The 19,040-nt window shown below is 36.4% G+C and overlaps 5 protein-coding genes across 6 annotated transcripts; 3 read left to right on the top strand and 2 right to left on the bottom strand.

Moving 5' to 3' along the window:
* The first annotated feature begins 239 nt into the window (after positions 1–239).
* LOC116172623 (26S proteasome regulatory subunit 4) lies at positions 240–2,182 on the top strand. Its single transcript, XM_031489860.1, has 5 exons — positions 240–380; positions 497–1,130; positions 1,178–1,314; positions 1,518–1,925; positions 1,975–2,182. Exons 1-5 carry the CDS (start codon positions 378–380, stop codon positions 2,107–2,109), a joined length of 1,317 nt encoding a protein of 438 aa, XP_031345720.1. The 5' UTR covers positions 240–377; the 3' UTR covers positions 2,110–2,182.
* Positions 2,183–2,927: 745 nt separating this feature from the next.
* On the bottom strand, positions 2,928–3,506 carry LOC116172625 (protein yae1). The gene is made up of 3 exons (XM_031489862.1): positions 3,383–3,506; positions 3,212–3,333; positions 2,928–3,158 (listed from the first exon to the last, which is right to left on the bottom strand). The coding sequence occupies exons 1-3, from the start codon at positions 3,443–3,445 to the stop codon at positions 2,972–2,974; spliced, it is 372 nt and encodes a 123-aa protein (XP_031345722.1). The 5' UTR covers positions 3,446–3,506; the 3' UTR covers positions 2,928–2,971.
* Positions 3,474–4,549, top strand: LOC116172624 (probable DNA-directed RNA polymerase III subunit RPC6). The gene is made up of 3 exons (XM_031489861.1): positions 3,474–3,685; positions 3,738–3,984; positions 4,036–4,549. The coding sequence occupies exons 1-3, from the start codon at positions 3,513–3,515 to the stop codon at positions 4,525–4,527; spliced, it is 912 nt and encodes a 303-aa protein (XP_031345721.1). The 5' UTR covers positions 3,474–3,512; the 3' UTR covers positions 4,528–4,549.
* Positions 4,550–6,215: 1,666 nt separating this feature from the next.
* Positions 6,216–16,580, top strand: LOC116170413 (bromodomain adjacent to zinc finger domain protein 1A). Of its 2 annotated transcripts, XM_031486788.1 has the most exons (13): positions 6,246–6,323; positions 6,434–6,562; positions 6,756–7,103; positions 8,950–9,448; positions 9,495–9,771; positions 10,351–10,993; positions 11,551–12,581; positions 12,638–12,894; positions 12,943–13,462; positions 13,551–13,667; positions 15,735–15,901; positions 16,070–16,233; positions 16,289–16,580. In XM_031486788.1, the coding sequence occupies exons 2-13, from the start codon at positions 6,438–6,440 to the stop codon at positions 16,413–16,415; spliced, it is 4,275 nt and encodes a 1,424-aa protein (XP_031342648.1). In that variant the 5' UTR covers positions 6,246–6,323; positions 6,434–6,437; the 3' UTR covers positions 16,416–16,580. The 2 variants fall into 2 exon arrangements, with proteins under 2 accessions (XP_031342649.1, XP_031342648.1); XM_031486789.1 differs by lacking the exon at positions 13,551–13,667 and having other exon boundaries at positions 6,216–6,562.
* A 1,396-nt stretch (positions 16,581–17,976) lies between these two features.
* LOC116170719 (ATP synthase subunit b, mitochondrial-like) lies at positions 17,977–18,819 on the bottom strand. The gene has a single exon (XM_031487224.1). The coding sequence runs from the start codon at positions 18,817–18,819 to the stop codon at positions 17,977–17,979; it is 843 nt and encodes a 280-aa protein (XP_031343084.1).
* Positions 18,820–19,040: the final 221 nt, after the last annotated feature.

The raw sequence follows: 19,040 nt of genomic DNA, 5'->3' as shown, positions 1-19,040 counted from the left end.
ACAAAAACAGTCATGACTCCATGATATTTCCATTTTCAAAGGCGAAAGGGTTCCTCTGATGATACTTAAATCTCTGTTGATTAGAGGTTTAAAGCGTGTTTGATTCTCTATAATGGTAGAGTGTAGTTAGAATTGAATGTCTTTTTGTGTTGATGCAAGATTTCCAAATTTATTTGAACTGTGGCATTAAACATGATTCCTGACGTTTGTTGCGCCACTGGTAACGAGCAATACCACTAAAAAATTTGAGTCAAAGAGTTGGCATCGTGGTTTATTTATGGTAATATGGTTGGTACAATTGAAATAAATTTTGTCTGTTCATGACAGTGTACTTTTTGAAAATAAAAATTTTCAATTAAACAAATAAAGTAATAAAAATGGTAAGCTATTTTTGAATAATTTAAATTATTTACTATGATTGTTCATATTAATATTTATCTGTACCAATATTATGCCTATGAATTTGAAATGAGGTTATTTCTTTTCTTCCTGCTAGGGACAAAACCATTCTGGTCCGGGTAGTGGAGAAAAGAAAGAAGAGAAGGACAAAAAGAAGAAATATGAACCCCCAATTCCGACACGAGTAGGTAAAAAGAAGCGCAAAACCAAAGGTCCGGATACTGCATTAAAACTGCCAGCAGTCACTCCTCACACTCGATGCAGGCTAAAATTATTAAAACTTGAACGAATTAAAGATTACCTATTAATGGAGGAGGAATTCATAAGGAATCAAGAGCATTTAAAGCCTCAAGAAGAGAAAAATGAAGAAGAAAGGTCTAAGGTTGACGATCTTAGAGGCACACCAATGTCGGTCGGAACCCTGGAAGAGATTATTGACGATAATCATGCTATTGTCTCTACATCCGTAGGAAGTGAACACTACGTTAGCATTTTATCGTTCGTAGATAAAGATCAATTAGAACCAGGTTGCTCTGTACTTTTAAATCATAAGGTCCACGCCGTCGTTGGAGTCTTGGGAGATGATACCGATCCAATGGTCACAGTAATGAAATTGGAGAAGGCGCCGCAAGAAACTTATGCTGATATTGGCGGGTTGGATTCGCAAATTCAAGAAATTAAGGAATCTGTCGAATTACCGCTAACTCATCCAGAATACTACGAAGAAATGGGTAAGTTTAATGTATTGTCTGCGACTTGTCTATATTGTTATTTACAGGTATTAAACCACCAAAAGGTGTAATTTTGTATGGTGCTCCAGGAACGGGTAAAACTTTACTGGCAAAAGCGGTAGCTAATCAAACTTCTGCTACATTTTTGCGAGTGGTGGGATCAGAATTAATTCAGAAATATTTGGTTAGTATAACCGTAGTGTAAAAAATAGAACAGTGAGGAATCATGAGTTGTGTGGTATGCATGTCAAAACTATCATTTGTTAAGGATTATCAGTCAATTGGAATGCAGATACCATCCTGTTGATATATTACTCAACTGTTCAACGTCACTATTCTATTCTTCTCACAGTGGTGTTTTTGTCACATCATAATGGTTGTCTATAGGGGGATGGTCCAAAATTAGTCCGTGAGCTGTTCAGAGTTGCAGAAGAGCATGCGCCTTCAATTGTTTTTATTGATGAGATAGACGCTGTTGGAACAAAACGTTATGATTCGAATTCAGGTGGTGAACGTGAGATCCAGCGTACCATGTTGGAGCTACTGAATCAGTTGGACGGCTTCGATTCACGCGGCGATGTAAAAGTGATTATGGCCACAAATCGTATCGAAACCTTGGATCCAGCTTTGATTCGACCGGGACGGATTGACCGTAAAATCGAGTTTCCTCTGCCAGACGAGAAAACAAAAAAGCGAATTTTTACAATACATACTTCTCGAATGACTTTAGCCGAAGATGTTAATTTGCAAGAGTTAATTATGGCCAAGGATGATTTGTCTGGTGCTGATATCAAAGTAAGATTTACCGCGCTATTTTTGAAAATATGTAACATAAGGTTTTTAGGCTATCTGTACTGAAGCGGGATTGATGGCTTTACGTGAAAGGAGAATGAAGGTCACGAATGAGGACTTTAAGAAATCAAAGGAGAGTGTTTTGTATCGTAAGAAGGAAGGTACGCCAGAGGGTTTATATTTATAATTGTATTTCCTCATTGTATGATTTTATAATAAAATAAATTTGCGTGCTGTTGTTGCGCCATGGTGCAATTCAATAGAACTTTATTTATCGCCGACCGCATCTGTTTCATGGTCCCTATCCATGGTTCATAAAAAGCGTTATTCGCCCGTTAAATAAAAGTTATTCCCATTGAAAACAGAGGGCTTACCAGCTTTTTTTAGATGCTTTTATGAAAAAGTTGTTCCACACAGGACAAGGAACTTCCAATAACTAATTACCATATAGTGAGAATAAATATTGAAGATTCTTGTAAGTGGAATGAGCAACAAGCAAAATCATTCACTCCCGCCCAAAGATAGTGCCTCCAGACAAAGACATGATACAGTGCAGTCCTTCACACACGCCTGTCCTCCATTTGAAGAAAATAAATCATTATACTGAAGACTAAAAGTATCATCTTTTCTTTCCTTGTATTAAAAAGAGCCCTCGCAGCAAACTACATTACATATAGCAAGGGTGGAAAATATATTGGACGAAGATTTGGAGGTGTCTAACCTTATAGGAGAAGGGCGGAAGATTGTTTTTAGTAGCATCAGACATTAACATTTTTTTGAGAATAATGTTAGATTATTTAGTTATTTACTGGAATCTATTTTTTCTGCAGTTTAGTTAAATCTAATTGAAGAACATTTACCTACCCCCTATATTCTATATTTTTATGAGTTATGACAACGAAAAACCATATAGCACCACTAAATTTTTTCTGGCCCTGATGACATTCTAATAACCCCAAGCCGTACCAGTGCTACGTTTACAATGAGTGATGAAAAAACACCATCTATACTTCATTAGTTTAATTTTAATAAACCTATGCTTAAGCTAATTAAGGCTGAGGCTGAGTGATATTAACACATTTTTTTTGTAACTCATCTAGTACGTTATTTGAAATTTGCGCTTGAACATGCTTTACCTCTTGTATGGAACCTTCTAATAAATTACTATCCTTACAAATTATGCACAACCCTTTTCGTGTCTCTGTTAAACTTTCATCGCCACCTACAGAAGTCCCGCTGAAATGAATTTACTATATTAAATTAACCAAATAACAACACATCGCACGTACTTTATTGCACCTTTATATTTTCCTAAATTAAAGCCTATTTGAAATCCATCCTGATACCCTTCATCAAAACTCTTTTGAAACACCTGTTCTTTACCATCAGACACACCTTCCCGATAACCTGCCTAAAATATTGCAGTTCATTGATTTTATTAAGGTTCGGTATTTCTTTACCAATTTTGCAACATTTGCAAATTTATTCCAGGACTGTGAAATTTCGGTTTCATCCAAAGCCATACTTCTCCAGAAATGTATTGCATTTAAAAGTGAGGTTAGAATTTAGTGAAAACAAACCACAAGAAAAATGCAGAAAGAAGATGCAGCCCTAGGAGAGGATAACGTTTTCAATGACGATGTTATAATAGAGTTAGCAAAATCAAAACCGAATGGCATTTCAAATATTGATATTAAAAATGAAATCCCCGATGTGTTGCCCGAAATTTGGACCAAAAGTATCAATAAGTTATTAAAATCTGGGTACGCAACATTCTAGTTATCTTTAGTATTGTACAAGTGTTTCCTTTTACAGAACATTAGAATTATTTAAGGATAAGGGTACTCTTTTGTATAAATACAAGGATCCATCGACAAAAACCGAAGTAAAAGGTTCGGATAATGAAGAGAAAGTGGTCTACAAAATCATAGAAGAAGCTGGTAATAAAGGAATATGGATTCGAGATATAAGATTCAAATCGAACTTAAATATGACGCAACTTAACAAAGTCCTCAAGAGCTTAGAAACAAAGAAGTATATTAAGGCAGTGAAATCCGTTGCAGTAAGTGTGTTTTAGATATAATTTTGGGTATTAATCACGCCGTACTGTTAGGCTAGCAAAAAGAAAGTTTACATGCTGTACAACTTGGAACCGGACAGTTCAGTAACAGGTGGCGCTTGGTACCAAGACCAAGATTTCGAATCAGAATTTGTTGATGTATTAAATCAGCAGTGCTACAGATTTTTAGAAGGGAAACGGGACGCGGCTATCAAATTAGGTGGAGGACCATTGATGTGCAGAAATCGTAGTTATGTTACTGCCACCGATGTGCACAAATTTATTTCTGAATTAGGAATTAGTAAAGTTCAGTTGTCAGTAGACGATATTGAAAGTATTTTGTACACAGTTGTATTAGATAATAAGGCGGAACGAACCGTTAATCCGAATGGTGAGTATTTGTACAGGGCAATAAATCCATTTTTGAAATCCCCCGGTATTGTTCGAACTACGTGCGGAATTTGCCCAATTGTTGAAAGATGTGGTGATGCTGGCCTAATAAATCCTAAATCTTGTAAATATCTCACTGAGTGGTTGAATGATTAAAATATAATGGTCCTGTATGTGTTTTTTTTGTTTCTGTATTAATGCTAGTAGAGCGCATTGTAGCTGTTCACTCTATGCCTATTCAGTAATTTATTTTATTTATTTATTACGGTTGTTACCCCAACATCATTTAAAACAGGAATAAGGAACATCTGCAGGTGAACCAGTTGTAATCTTGGCCATGATCTGCTTAACGACCAGATGGTCCTATAATCTCTTCTCTCACATGTGATCAATCTGACATCAAGTCCCATCTGGTCTTGTGTTTTACCTGGGTATCTTGAGGTATTAGATTAGTTACATTGGGCACTTTCAATTGTTTTGGGACCATGATGGCTAGTTTATTGCCATTTACTTTCCTTTTTGCTCCTGTATAACCCACACAAGTTTAAGGTGGTTGGTAGATGATACTTGCTCTAATAAATGACGATATTCAAGCACCATTCTAGAGATGATTTTGCAGTGGCCAAGTGCCTGAAGCTATCAGTGGATATTCTTATTATTTTGTTCTCAATATTGTCACAGAACTTTAATAGTACGGAGCAATACTTCTACCAATTCAGTTTGAAATATGGTTGAGAATTTGTCTAGTGGTTGGGTGATTTGGAGTTGTTTTTTAAGCAGACGCTCATCTGTAAAGATGGATATATTATAGGTTGGGATCCAACTTCAGAATTCCTTCCTATAATAAATAGAAGAACAAGAAAGTCAGTTTTACTTTCCAGTATGGGAAGACGCAAGCAGTATACATCACACCAACAGGTTAGTACAACAGAGTAGGCGGTTCTATTTTATTCATAAATCGAGCTCGACCAAGCAGCACTTGGGCACACCAAGGACCCATTGTGCCAACCTCCTTTCTTTCGCAACTAGGTTCAGAGTCTGTTCTTCTAAATAAAGGATAGGACCCTGTTTAACCTAAGTTGCCTCACCCTCCCCAGCTCCAGATAGCTGACCAGACCACAAGCTCGGTACCTAGTTTGATCTGCCTCGCCACAGAATCCCAAGCCCAATGTTGTGCAGGTGATAGCTGACCATCCACTTCCTCGTAAGGACACCGACCCAGATTTGCAATGGGACCCGTTAAGAAGGCCCTAGGGCAAGGACTGTCTGATTCATTCTGCCTTTTTATGGCCCCCTATTCTGCTGCACGCCTAACTGTCATTGCATATGTATGCTTATTATGCTCTACGGAGGTTCTGTGCACAGATTATGATGACCCCTCACCCCGGCAGACATTCCACTCTCCAGCTATATCTGCCGCATGGAAGCTTCAGCTATAGTGTTCTCACTGGGGTCCAGACCTTATTTCAAAAGGATCTTATGAAGAAGGTCCTCCATGATTTTCGTTTAAACCATCCAATATCTTAAGATATTCTGTTTCAAACCAGCAATGGCATTGACAGCTTGTTGACCGTTCTCCAGTGATGGATGTTCGTCTTCATCAAGTTACACTATATTACCATATGTTGGGAGCCTAAACATATAACAAATATAAAAACAGTAGTTCAGCTTCAGTTGATTTGCTATAAATAATGACTACTGGGTGCAGTCAACGACACAACCTTGTATGATGTGTTGCGTATAAGATGAATTGCGTCAAAATCGAACATTAGTAGGTATAAAGTACCGGGTAGTAGACCAAACCTACGCGCTATCGTTACTACCACTACCTGTCATGCGCGGTAAAGAAGTGGCTGTCAGTGAATAAAAACCGATTTGTATGTATGTTTAATTAGAGTGGAGTTGCTTAAATTTTACGTGAGTGGCTTAATTCCACGAATGTCCAAATTTAAGTATGTTCTGTGTGAATAATTAGTTTCTTAAGTTGCATTTTATGTGGTTGTTACCTCTCAACTACGCGTTGTAATTGACGTTTACATCAAATTAATTTTTCCCTCCAAAGTTGAATGCATGGTAAGATGCCCCTGCTGAAGGACAAGCGATTTGAAAAGGCTTCTCTTCCAAATGGTCTTCTTCAAGATGAAGATGTATTCCATTGTGTCATCACAAATGAAATATTTCGTGATTATGAGTAAGTTTTTCCCAGTTTTCGATTTCTGTGCGCAATTTTTTAGATGTATCAATTCCTTGGTTATGACCTAACGGTTTTACTTTAAAACGCAATACGTAGTATTTACTAATTTACGTGTACCAAAAATTGTAATTATAAATGGGTCTTATTTTAACCACTTGAGGTTATGTTTTTAATACTTTTATATTTTTAGCGAGTTTTGTCAAAGAATAATATTATGCAACTCGATGGTATGGACCTGCGAGTATACCGGAAAAACTGGCCTTACGTACTTAGAAGCCTTAGAAAGTGAAAAGCAGGTACAAGAATTGTTAAAAGAGTTGTCAACGGAATTACGCGTCGCTGTATTGTTCCTTGCAAGTAAAACCCACCGAAATTCATTAACTGAAATGGTTGACGACCTATACTCGTTCATGAGAGATCGATTTTTTATAGGAGAAAATGTGAATGCATCATTTGCAAATAATAAATGGAAGGAATCGCACATACTACAAGTGATAGCTCCCTCGGAGAAACAACTGAAAGATTCGCAAAAGAATGGGTAAAGGAAAAGACTATACTCTCCTATAGACAGCTAATTAAGATACATTAATTTATTTGGTACAAATTACTGCAGGTGTCACAAAATTAGTTTTCAAATGAACCTTTGCTGAAGTTTCCTAGTGTAGTCTCGCATTTTGAATGATTATTTTTATTTTTAAATTTTCATAAACTAAGTTTATGTCTATGAAATTTCGTGCTATCTCTGCTAATTGATAGCTGCTACTCATCATTTGCAGTTGTGTTACACGGAAATACCCACGAGAAGGTTTTGAGACATTCTTTTAATAAAGACATGTTTTTTTCAACCCTGGTTGGAAGTCAGAAAAGGAAATTGGTGTGCAGGTGCAACCTTGAAAGTGTTCATATATTTGGTCCGTGTAATTAAAGAGTAATGATGACTAACAAACATTTTGGAATGTGAATGGTATGCAGGTGTAATTTCCATATTGAATTGAAGATGAATATTAGGTTAAATAGGTAATGTGTACTTTCGGGATACTTTAATGGTTTTTGAAGTAATATCGTATAATATGAATACCAAATTGTTACATAGTTTATCAATATTTGCTTCAGAACGGCTAACCATATACTAAAAAGTTTCTTCTGTTCCCATAGTTATCCATCATTTTGAGAAATGTACGTATGAAAAATGTACTATTAACGTCCGCACATGTGCGTGGAAGTGTAGCAACTTTTTATTATTAGGTTTTTTGTACTATTTGAAAATAACATATTGTTAATCCCTTTTTGTTTGTAGTTTTACTTGGTTTGTATAAGTTGTTGTTCCCTTTTTCTGTATTGTTTGTTGAAGATATGGAACTAGATCTTGTGGGTCCCTTAATATCACTCAAGCCATCCCACCCGCGAAATGAGCCTAAGGATGCTGGAAGGAGAGGTGGTTCTAATCGTAGCCATGTCCGGCTAGGATACCCCCAACATGTATCTACTAAATCCATGCGGTGCATATGCTTGTTTAACTTATATTGCTCAGTCACCTGTCATTGAAATTTCAAAAAATATATTAATAAATAAGAGCATGCGCACTTTAATCGTCAAGATTTTTCTTGTGTCAGGGTCCAGAGCTATAAGCTACCAATTTAAAAAAAGAACAATCTAAATCTATTGACAACTGTAGGAGTAGTTAAGGTCTCGGACGGACAGAGCAAGTGGCCATAATAGCGCCTTCCAACGAGAGTTAGAAAATGCGCAAAAAATCTACAGAGGATAGGGTACTGCAAATAAATCACAGTAAGGAAAAGAGCTGAGGAAAAATTGCAACTAGTTTTGGCGAAATTAAAAAAAACGATAGGAATTGTCAAATGGTTTTCAAGAAATTAAAGAAATCCATAGGACAATGCAAAGGATATCTGGAAATATTTGTTCCAAAAAGATAACAGGTAAGGCATGTTTGTGAAGGTATGGATAACATCCCCATAAAGGCGTCAACCCTTCACAAACCTGCCTTAGCCTGTTGTAACAAACATTTTTTTTAATTGTAGACATGTTGTTTTTGAAAAATTGGAGCCCCTAAATGAAACATCACATATAATTTCGCATGTACGTAAATTGTAATCGAACCATATAAATTGCAAAGGAATTCACTGACTTGCCAGTAACTAGGAACTGTATTTGACAGAATTGCTAAAAGTTTGCCTTTAAAAATAATAGAAAATAATTCTTTCAATACAAAGACTACAAAAGCTACCTTCATCAGTGATGCTTATTGCAATAATCAAATACATACTGCAAGTGGTTATATCAGTATTTATCTGTCTACCTTAAGGAGCTGTCTATAGGAGATTGAAGGTGATTAATTTAGGACATTAACTACGTCCATTCCACAGGCATGCCAATGAAAAATATTATCCTCCATCTTCATTGTACAGCTACGAAGTGGAACAGCTAGATGCCGAAGACGAAGATAGTTCACACATTATGGTCGTTAATGCGTCACAAATTAAACGAAAACGCAAATTAACGCGTGATAAATTAAAGTTTTTTCTAAAGCAATACATTACCCAAAGTGATAATTTTATATATGTGATAAAAGAAAAAGTATTACGGTCCTTCGGTATACCCTCGATGAATTTCAGTAAGATCTTCGACGGGCCCCTTCCGAATTTCGGCATCTCGAAGCAGAAGAAAAAGAAACAGAAATTTATAACCGAATTTTTAGTCGATAACCAGAATGGGATGGTACTGGAGAAGTTGGCAAAATTAAGGCGACAAGAGGAGGAAAAGATGGCGGAGAAAATGAAACTTAAGGAAGAGAATTTAAAAATTTCTAGCCTTCTGAAAGAGTGGTATATGCCTAAGGAGGATTTAGAATTGGAAGATCACAAGGTAGGTGTAATTGGTTTTTGTATTTGTTTTAAGTTTTGAACTTTAGGTATTACCTGTGCCCGCACCTGTACAGTCGAAAGTACCCGAGCAATATATTGGGGATATAATAGCCATAATCGAATTTGCTCATACGTTAGCAAAATTTGTTCATCCAAAGATGTACTTTCCTAATGATTTAACTTTCGATTTAATGGAAAGAGCTCTGACACAAAGAGAGGTATCTGGGCCTCTCTCTGACGTAATTCAGATGTTGCTGTCTGCTGTTTTTGATTTACAGTACATTGAAAAGCCTCAAGTATACTCGAGGATTGATTGCTCTGGTGGTAAGTTTAATTTAGAACCTGTTTTAAGTTAATCGTAGCTTGGGACCACTACATCGCATAGATCAAGGGTGGCCAATTAATGTAGCCTGTGGGGGATAAATGAACTGAAGAATGTTATAGAAACTGATTGTTGTTCCCGTTTAACAGACGCCTATTTAACTCCCTGTTTGCACATCACAGTTACCCCCTTCAACCCCCCCCCCCTCCCAAATCAAAATATACTATGTGTTCTGTTGTATTTTAAAAGTTCATTATCTCTGTATTTAATTTTATTGTGTATACACAAAACGCGGTTATAAATAAGGGGCGTAATTAAGTAATCTCTCTCGTGTGATAATAACTGGCAGTTTATACTTTTTCTAACAATTGTAATAATAATAATATTTATTAGTGATTTTGCTAAAAAAAAAAATCTTAACACAAGTCAAAACAAATGGTTATACATGCACATAAATACAATAAGCAATTTTTAATAGTGTTTAGTTTTTGCACGTAATTGGGAATGTGATTGTAGAGAATTGTGCCTTTAAATGTCGTGATGTAAATGAATGATTCTAAGTAATGTTTACTACTTTTTAGATGAAAAGGTGAAAGATGTTAATGGTAATATCAGTTTATCCGAAGCAACACATTTGGCAGCAAAGGCAGCAGTATGGAGCCAAGAATATCTAGGATACCCTCTTGAAAAGCTACCTTTGTTCCCTCTCACAACAACTGAAATTTTGCGGATGCATTTATTATCGTCGGGCGCGCGTTTAACATACTACGGCACAAAAATGAGAGTTGAAGGTAGAGGCGGTTATGTGAGTGAAGATGATCCCGCGCTTCACTTACGTCTAAAATACCCACACATAATTAAAGCTCTAGCTCTACACAATGTTAATAATTTACCGATCAGCGATAAGTTAAAAATTATTCATTGCTTAATGGATCAAATTTTGACTTACGCGGACGTGCGCGATCACATCGAGGATACTTTGGAGAAAGTCAGACAAGCAAAGTATGACTTAAAACTGCAGTCCTCCGTGGAGCGTAAACTAGAGCAGGAATATAATGCTGACAAAGCTAAAATAATGGCCTCTGACAATAATGTAAAATGGAATCTAGAAAAGTTAGAGAAAGAGTATGATAAGAAAAGGTATCAGCACGCGAAAGAATTAGCAAGCTTACAGAAAATGGCCAAGAACCAGACGTTTTTAGGTCAAGATCGGGCTTTCAGGAAGTAAATATTTTATTAGCTTTTGCCTCTTATTTACATTTGGAACTATTTTAAAGTTACTTAATTATTGTTATTTGAGCCTTCCACATGAAAGATGAAGTCATTATTGTATTTAAAATTTTTAGATATACTGGTATGGAAAAAAATTATTGCGGGTCTGAATTATACTAAGCCAGAAAGTCAATAAGCATTATATGAGTGTGAAAGAGACGAGGAAAGAGACAGCTTTACCAATGTTGAACTTGACAGTAGCAATTAAATGTGTCATTGATAACCCCTACTCAAAAGACTCATGAATGGCAACAGCACTTTGAGTTTGTTGTGTATTCTATCTCACTTCACACTTATATTATGCTTATTGGGTTTCATATTAGCATATTCTAAGGCAGACCCTCAAGAAAATGGTTAGTTGACAATAACCTTTTATTTCTGCATGTTTTTTTTTAATTAAAATTCGATTGCTATTTAAATTGAAAATATAAAATTGCACTATACATTTTTCGTGCAAATAAAATATAACTTTTCTGAAACTGAAATTTCAAAAAATTGTTTTTGAACAGGTATTTCAAGATTCATTCCATTCCCGCTGTCTGTGTGAGTATGGAAGATGACTCTGGAGTTTGCTTGGATGAATATGTAAAACAAATTCCACATTTAGTTGGCGCAGACAGAGCAACAATCTTGATGCATGTGCGCAAACTTTACGACAATAGTAGCGATAAAGAAAATGTTGAAAACAAAGATGTTGAAAATAGAAGTGAAGCCGAAAACAAAGCAGTCGAAGGTAGTGGTGGTAATGAGCCAAAAGTAAACGGTATACACCATCCCATAACTGATGAAGCGACATCTCTCTTAATATGTAGTGCAGATCCGGCAAAGTGTCCAGTACATTCCCAAAGTATGAAACAGAAGTGGTCATTTTTTTATGAAGATAAGCAAATTAATGAACTTATTGCGTCGTTAAACGAGCGTGGCATAAGGGAGTCTGAATTGAAACAAGCAGTCATTAGTGACAAAGAGGATTTGATTTCCTTTGTTAGCCAAACGCCAATTGCTAATCTAAATCCCTACATCCAAACTGATGCTGAAAGTAGGTTAAGACCCAGGAGGCAGGGTGGTAAATCCAAATATGATGATGCTAATTTTGGATTTGAGGGTGATACTGATCTGCTAACTGTTTTGCAATCTGTTCTCATTGATAAGGTGTTGGTAATGGAGACTAATATCTCTTCCGGTACTATAGGCTCATTGCAAGTGGAAGACCGTAATAAATGGAGAGAGATGTTAATCAATAAAGATTTTGACTCCTTTATCCACACCTACCAAACACGACTGTCAAAAGAGGCTCACAACCGAAAAAATGGTAGTTCAAGATCTGCTTACTCAAATGATGTTATGGAAGTAATCAAAGAGTACAAAGACCATGGCCAGTTTCTAAGTTCTATTCAAACTAATTGTGAAGATAATGGTATTGATTACAGTACATTACTAAATATAAGTAAAGAGCACACTAGTGCAATTCAAGCACTTTCTATTGCACTTGTACAAATAGGTCGTGGAATGGAGGATCAGTATCTCAAGAAACCTTTAGGTGAGATTCTCTTTTAGGTAACCGGTGGCTAAGATACAGGTTTTCTGTTATTTTAGGAAATACGCACCAGAGAAGTGATAAAGGCGTTAAAGGCGGATTATTAAAAAAATGGGAACAATCTCTCTTGTCCGCCTCTAGCTATGATCAAATATTCTTGCATTATGAAGTACTTAACAAGTGCATATTCTGGACTCGGTCTGCTCTGGTAACTAAATGTCAAGTCTGTCGAAAGCAGGCCAATGCAGAAAGCATGATATTGTGTGATTCGTGTAACAAGGGGCAGCATCTGTTTTGCTTTAAACCAAAGCTTACGGTAATCAAGTTCTATATTTTGACTGTTAATCACTTTGTTTATATCTAGGCTGTACCCAAAGATAGTTGGTATTGCAAAGATTGTGAAAAAGAAATGGATAAAGAGGCAAAACTGGAGGAGAAGGTGCCCAGATGGAAAAAAATTATAGATCTTGATACTCCAGAAGATTGGGAAGGTGATGTGGAGTGTATAGAGGATGATTGTGTGGATCTTGTGGACGATGATGATCTAGACATTGTAGAGGATGACGAGGTTGTTGAAGTGTTACCAACCAAAGATACGGACGAGGAAGAAAACAACACAGAGTCGGATGAAGAAGAGGAATCTAACAATGATGATCCGACTTATAAAGTAGTATACACCGACTTGACCGCTTTGGACTTGTCTGAAAATGAAAGTGAAGAAAGTATCGATGAAAATGACACTTGCAGTAAATGTAGGACGGGCGGGACTTTGCTGTGTTGTGACAATTGTCCCGACATGTTTCATGTCGAGTGTGCTGAACCTCCTTTACGACGAGTGCCTCGCGGGAAATGGTTTTGTCATAACTGCAAACTACACTTATCAGGTACCTTTGTTTGTCTTTTCTTTTGCATTGGTGAGGACTTTTGACAAAAAATGAAAATGATTTGTTAATTTGTCTCTCTTATATGTAGATGACGCGCAGCGCTCTGGAAACATAAGTAACCAGCGGCGCTGTGCTGCAAGAGCGCGCGATAAGATCCATGGCTTCGCTAGAAGTCTGCGCAGGATATCTGAAACTGAATCTGAGGGTGGGTTTAAACCCTTCACCTGTAAAGGCATCATTCATGTGTTGTTTTCTATAATAAATAGTTATCAATTAGTCAGATTTGCTACTAATGACAGGCATGCTTTGTTGTATTCATTTATTTTTTATTTTGTCGCCTTTAACTCGATAGAATAGAATATGCAAAAATTTTGTTGCGGAATGTTTTCTATTAGTCTGTCAGCAGGCGATGTTTGAAGTATTTGGCTGTGATATGTGTTTTGCTGGCATGTTTTACTTGGCATCGTTTGTTTTTATCAGTATATCCCATTAGTGCCTTATTAGACGAGGACACCGATATATGATATGGGCAGCCAGTTACGCCACGGGCGGCATAGGCAGAGATTATTTATCAATACCTAGTGACAATTCTTAGCGACTGGTGCTGTTTAGTCTGGTAATGGCAGGTGGGGCGGACACCAAACTCTAGTGACGGCACCAGTAACTAGTCAGACCACCTGTGGCGTCGCCAGGTGCCGTCGTGTAATAAAGCGCTTAATGTCATGCACTATAGCACAGTGTAATGAATAAGATAGTGAGCCAACCTGCTTCCACTTTCGAGCAGCAGCAAATATAGATGTGGACAGGACGTTTTTAATTTTTGCTCGTTATATTAGTGCTGCCAAAATAAATGTGCGATTGATGAAAACAAAACAACACAGAACATATTTCCACAATAAATCTCATAACAAGAGTTAGTTTGGTGGTTTATGCACTCCGCATTGTTCTTATTTAAATGAACACATATACTCTAAAGGTTGCTATATGCCCTCATGGTATTCTAAAGAAAGGTCTCATCGAAATAAATTGCTTTCTAAAAATTATAACTTTCCTGTGTGAGTCCTTTTCGTGATCAGTAGTTTGGGGGGTGGGGGTCTTTCATGGTAGAACATTTAATTTCAATCTCTTTTATATTTATGAAGGCCGTTGGAGCTAAAAATAAAGGGATATTATTATTATTTCAAGACCGGATTGTTGGAGGAGGGTACTTACAAAGGGCGATTGGGGACATATGGAAGAAATATATCCCTCTGTGATGTCAAAAATTGCAGTGCGAATATCTCGAGAGTGGAATGTCTGAGAAGAGTACTCACAAAGGGCTATTGAAGCATCTGGACTAGGCGTATCTAATGGTAGGGTCAAAACTTTCAGTGCGAATATGTTGAGAACGGAGTGTCGGAAGATGTTACCCCCAAAGGGCGATTGGGGTGTAGGGGTATTAAAAAAATGCTCTTTATCTGCATAAGAGCTTGTGCACAATTTGTACTTGTTTGTAATTGGCTGGGAAAAGATCATTCTTTTGTCATAGAGTATCTTTTTATACTGTATTCATTTTAAGAAGGTAGCGGTAGAAAGCATAGGGAGGCTTTGACCTTCACTGTGATTGGTTAAAACACGAGTCAGTATTACAATGAAACATAAAACGACTGGTGAATTTTGTAAAGTGGTAGTTTATGTTGCCAACTAAACTGCCGAAGTGTCATTAGTTGATATTGTCAAAGATTTATTTCTGTTCGCAGTGCTGAATATTTCTACTTTACAATAATTTGGTGCCGTTTTATATTTTTCCTGTGTTTGTTTATCTTCAAACACAGCGCCATCTACTACCTTCTTATAATGAATGCAGTATAGTTTAAAACTGATCTAGATTTGAATAAATAAGATTTGAAATCTGTGCAATTTGTGTAAAGGTGAGAATTTCCGCACCCCTTTCCACATTGTTGCATCATGATGTCCAAATTAGGTTTTGTTTATAGCTGTAAAGTCTCACTATCTTATGATCTGTGTGTCTGTGATATGCTTTTTACATTCACAATTAGTCAGTCATTCACAGTTGTGAATCTTTAATTGCAGTTTTTAAAATCTATTGAAATCCATTTAATAATTAAATTCTCATGTTTCCTGTGTATTGCAACAGCATAAACGTACTCCGTTTTGATGTGGAGGTCTGAAGCATCGGTAAAAAAAGATAAACGTTCCGCAATTTGTATTGTAAAATTCAGCTCGTCGATTAAATTAAAGTAATATTTTATCATTATTTTTTACAATCCAGGTAGCACAAGCGGTAGTGAGAATGGTTCTACCAGAAGATCGAAACGTCGTGAAACAGACCGCCGGGACGATTTACCATTGCATAATGCGCCACTACAAGAAGTCTTGGCAGATGTACTAAAACAAGAATACGCATGGCCGTTTATTCGGCCTGTAGTGAAAAATGAGGTACATATCGAATAGACAATACACAACACATTTCAAACAAAATTGTAGTAAAAAAGCAAGATGCCTACCCACTTGCATGCACACATCCAATTTTGGGTAACTCTTTTAGCTCTAGTTTAAATGTATTCCAAATCGAAAAATTTCGTCTCCCTAATTTTGATTTTATAGGTGCCTGATTACTATGATATAATAACAAAACCCATGGATTTTGGTACAATTAAATATAAACTAAATATGGGGGAATATAAATGTGATGCTGATTTAATGGACGACGCAGCTCTCGTTTTCGACAATTGTAACACGTATAATAGTGCTGATGATGAGGTTTATCAGTAAGAATTCACTTTTGATTAGATTGGCCTCATTAGCTGATTTCTTTCTTTTTAGTTGTGGAGTTAAATTGTTGAAGTATTTTGTAAATAAGTGCCACGAACATGGTTTGAAAGTTAATCCGAAAATGGAAAATGAAATTAACTCACCTTCAAAACCTAAAAGATTGCGCATTGATTATTAGTATTATTAGTTTAGGCGTGTATAGTAAATTATTTTCATAGTAGCTGTAACTTTACTGTAGCTTGTTCTATTTTTTTATTGTACATTTTTTATTAACCAGTTTCCCTTATATTTTAATTTTTGCCTGTTTATTATATTAGAATGTCACAATTTCAAAACTACTTTAGTGATAAAACTGTTGTATTTTATTTATACAAAATAAAACTATTTAAATATAATAACACTGTTTCCAATCACTTTTAAATTTATTTTGCATACCTTATGAGTTTTAAGTGGCATAGAGATAAATAAACTACAGAATGCTCGTGGTTATAAAAAAGTAATGTGGTGTAGTCAATTGACAAATTGAAAAACGTATATTCTAAAGATTTTTCCACAATCGGTCAATATATCATAAATAGAACCTAATATCGGGAAGTTCAATAGGAAAGATGAATACAGATGCAAAAGGAGTACGATAATAATAATGTATGTCTGTGTTTTGCATTAAAACTAAAAAAAACGTCCGAACATGTCAAGCAATCACTTATCCTAAATATTAACCGCGCGCTAAGCTAATTGCATGGGATCATTATAGTAGGCCCTGACTTAGGCGCCCACGTTGCTTGTAGGCAAACAAATTCAAATTTTCGTCACTTTTCGATCATCATTTATCTCTCTCTTTCCTTCTCTAAGCTAAAAATATATTTTAAAAAAAGTTGTCGGCACATTTTTTATGCCTTAAATGCACACTGCCAAAATTTTAATAAAATCAAAACTGTTTTTGAATGATTTAAATTTGACATTTTTTTTCTCCGTTTTCTTGTGATAAAACCTAGTGCAATTTTTAAAATTCGTACAGAGAAAAAGAAAGTCTTTCGAATAATTTAAACAAAATGTTGCGTGGTTACTTGAAAAAAAAGTTGTCACGACGCTAAAAACTCAGATATAAAAAAAATCGTTTTTGGACAGCTTTACATCCTTTATACCTAATGTACAGGGTCGTTCAAATTCGTGGGCGAGCTAAGAACTTGAATGAATGAATTTCACTTAAAAATCTGCAAGAATAACTCAACGTTTAATTGTTTACAAACCGCTAAGGCGCTACCACCTATACATGCTATTTGTAAAGTACACCAGTGCCTCAAGTGTTAATCTGAATCGCGAATAAGATTTTAATTTTAGTTCAGTTTTCTTTTTCGGCGACTACGGTAATTTCCGCCTAACTCTGTTCCTATTCCTTTCATTTTGGATTTTCTACCTTGTTTATGGGTATAAACCGAAAGGTACACACCATAATCTAACCTTAGAAATACTTACTTTACCTAATTATTAACGTGCATATCCTGCTGAACCAACCTCCTATGCCAAATGGGACTGCTTGACCAAAACAATCAGGGGTGGTGGTGGGCCAAGCGATTTGTAGTATATTTACATTAGTAGTTTTGTAATCTCCTCCCCCTCCCTAAGAGGGCTTGCGCAGTACGGTCGTAGGGTAATGTTGAACACATTGTACTTAAAGACAATTTTTTAATTTGTTAACGTTACAGAAGAATATCATTTATCTTACTGCTGCATTTAAATTACTTCTTACCATTTGTCGGTTTTTCTGTGTCTTCATACAAACTATCAATATCCTCAGATGGATAAGGCGCACTTAGAGTACCATAAGTATCCGCCAGATATTTAAGATCCTCTATACATTTATTCACAGATTTCTGTTGAATTTCCTGTGTCACTGCATTTCGTACTTGTTCCACCACCCAATCGGCCATGCATCGTTTTGCAATTGCTTGTTCAACTATATCGCGCGTCGCACAATACTCTAATCGCTTTACAGTTTCCTGGTAGGCGAACATGCATCGTGCACGATAGGCGGCCTCCCTCTGTAGGTCAACGTTCTCGCGTTTTGCCGCAGCTAGCATTAGGAAACCTTCCGAGCTGTGTTGAAGTTTTTTTTCATGCTGTATTGCATTTTCGTATAGCTCTGTCGTCTCTTTGCGGTGGCCAGTTAGGGATCGTTCATATTCGTCTATCTCAGAGTCTAAAAATTTAGCTATGCCGGGACCGATCTTCTTACTGGCCATTACGCACATAAGAAGCATAGAAAGGCCGTTATAATATTCATGCTCCAAGATATAGTATTCTTTGCTCATTAATGTAATTCCAACTGTGAAGCAAAATGTTCCAAATCCACTAACACCGGTACGTTTGAAAAATAGCTCAAACCATTCATTTGGTATAAAACCACAACGAACATCTCCAGGCTCTTGGCGTAGAAGTCTATCGGTTTTGCTGTCTTTTCCATTTTTAGCTGGAGGGCATATTGGCTTACAAACTGGTGGTGGATCACAACCAGGTACTGTTGCAAAACAATGCGACCACTTAATTACTCTATTACGAAGAAAATTAAACTGTACCATCATTTTTGATTACCTGAATTACTGCGCGTCAATCATTCACTTAAGTTAAGAAGGCGCAAGGTGGCGCTTTACAACGTGACGTTTTTAAACTTTTAAATTCAGATAAAATGACTATAGTGCGTTATTCGGCAATCGGTCTGAGGCCCATCGCACATTAAAAGCGACTAACTAAAACTGAAATTGCCGCCAGTGAATATTTTACGTTGGGGTGTATTAACACTTCG

The sequence above is a fragment of the Photinus pyralis genome, unplaced genomic scaffold (assembly GCF_008802855.1).
Source record: "Photinus pyralis isolate 1611_PpyrPB1 unplaced genomic scaffold, Ppyr1.3 Ppyr1.4_LG5, whole genome shotgun sequence".
Lineage (NCBI taxonomy): Eukaryota > Metazoa > Arthropoda > Insecta > Coleoptera > Lampyridae > Photinus > Photinus pyralis.
The sequence above is the reverse complement of the archived record's forward strand: the minus strand, read 5'-3'. Positions and strand labels throughout refer to the sequence as shown.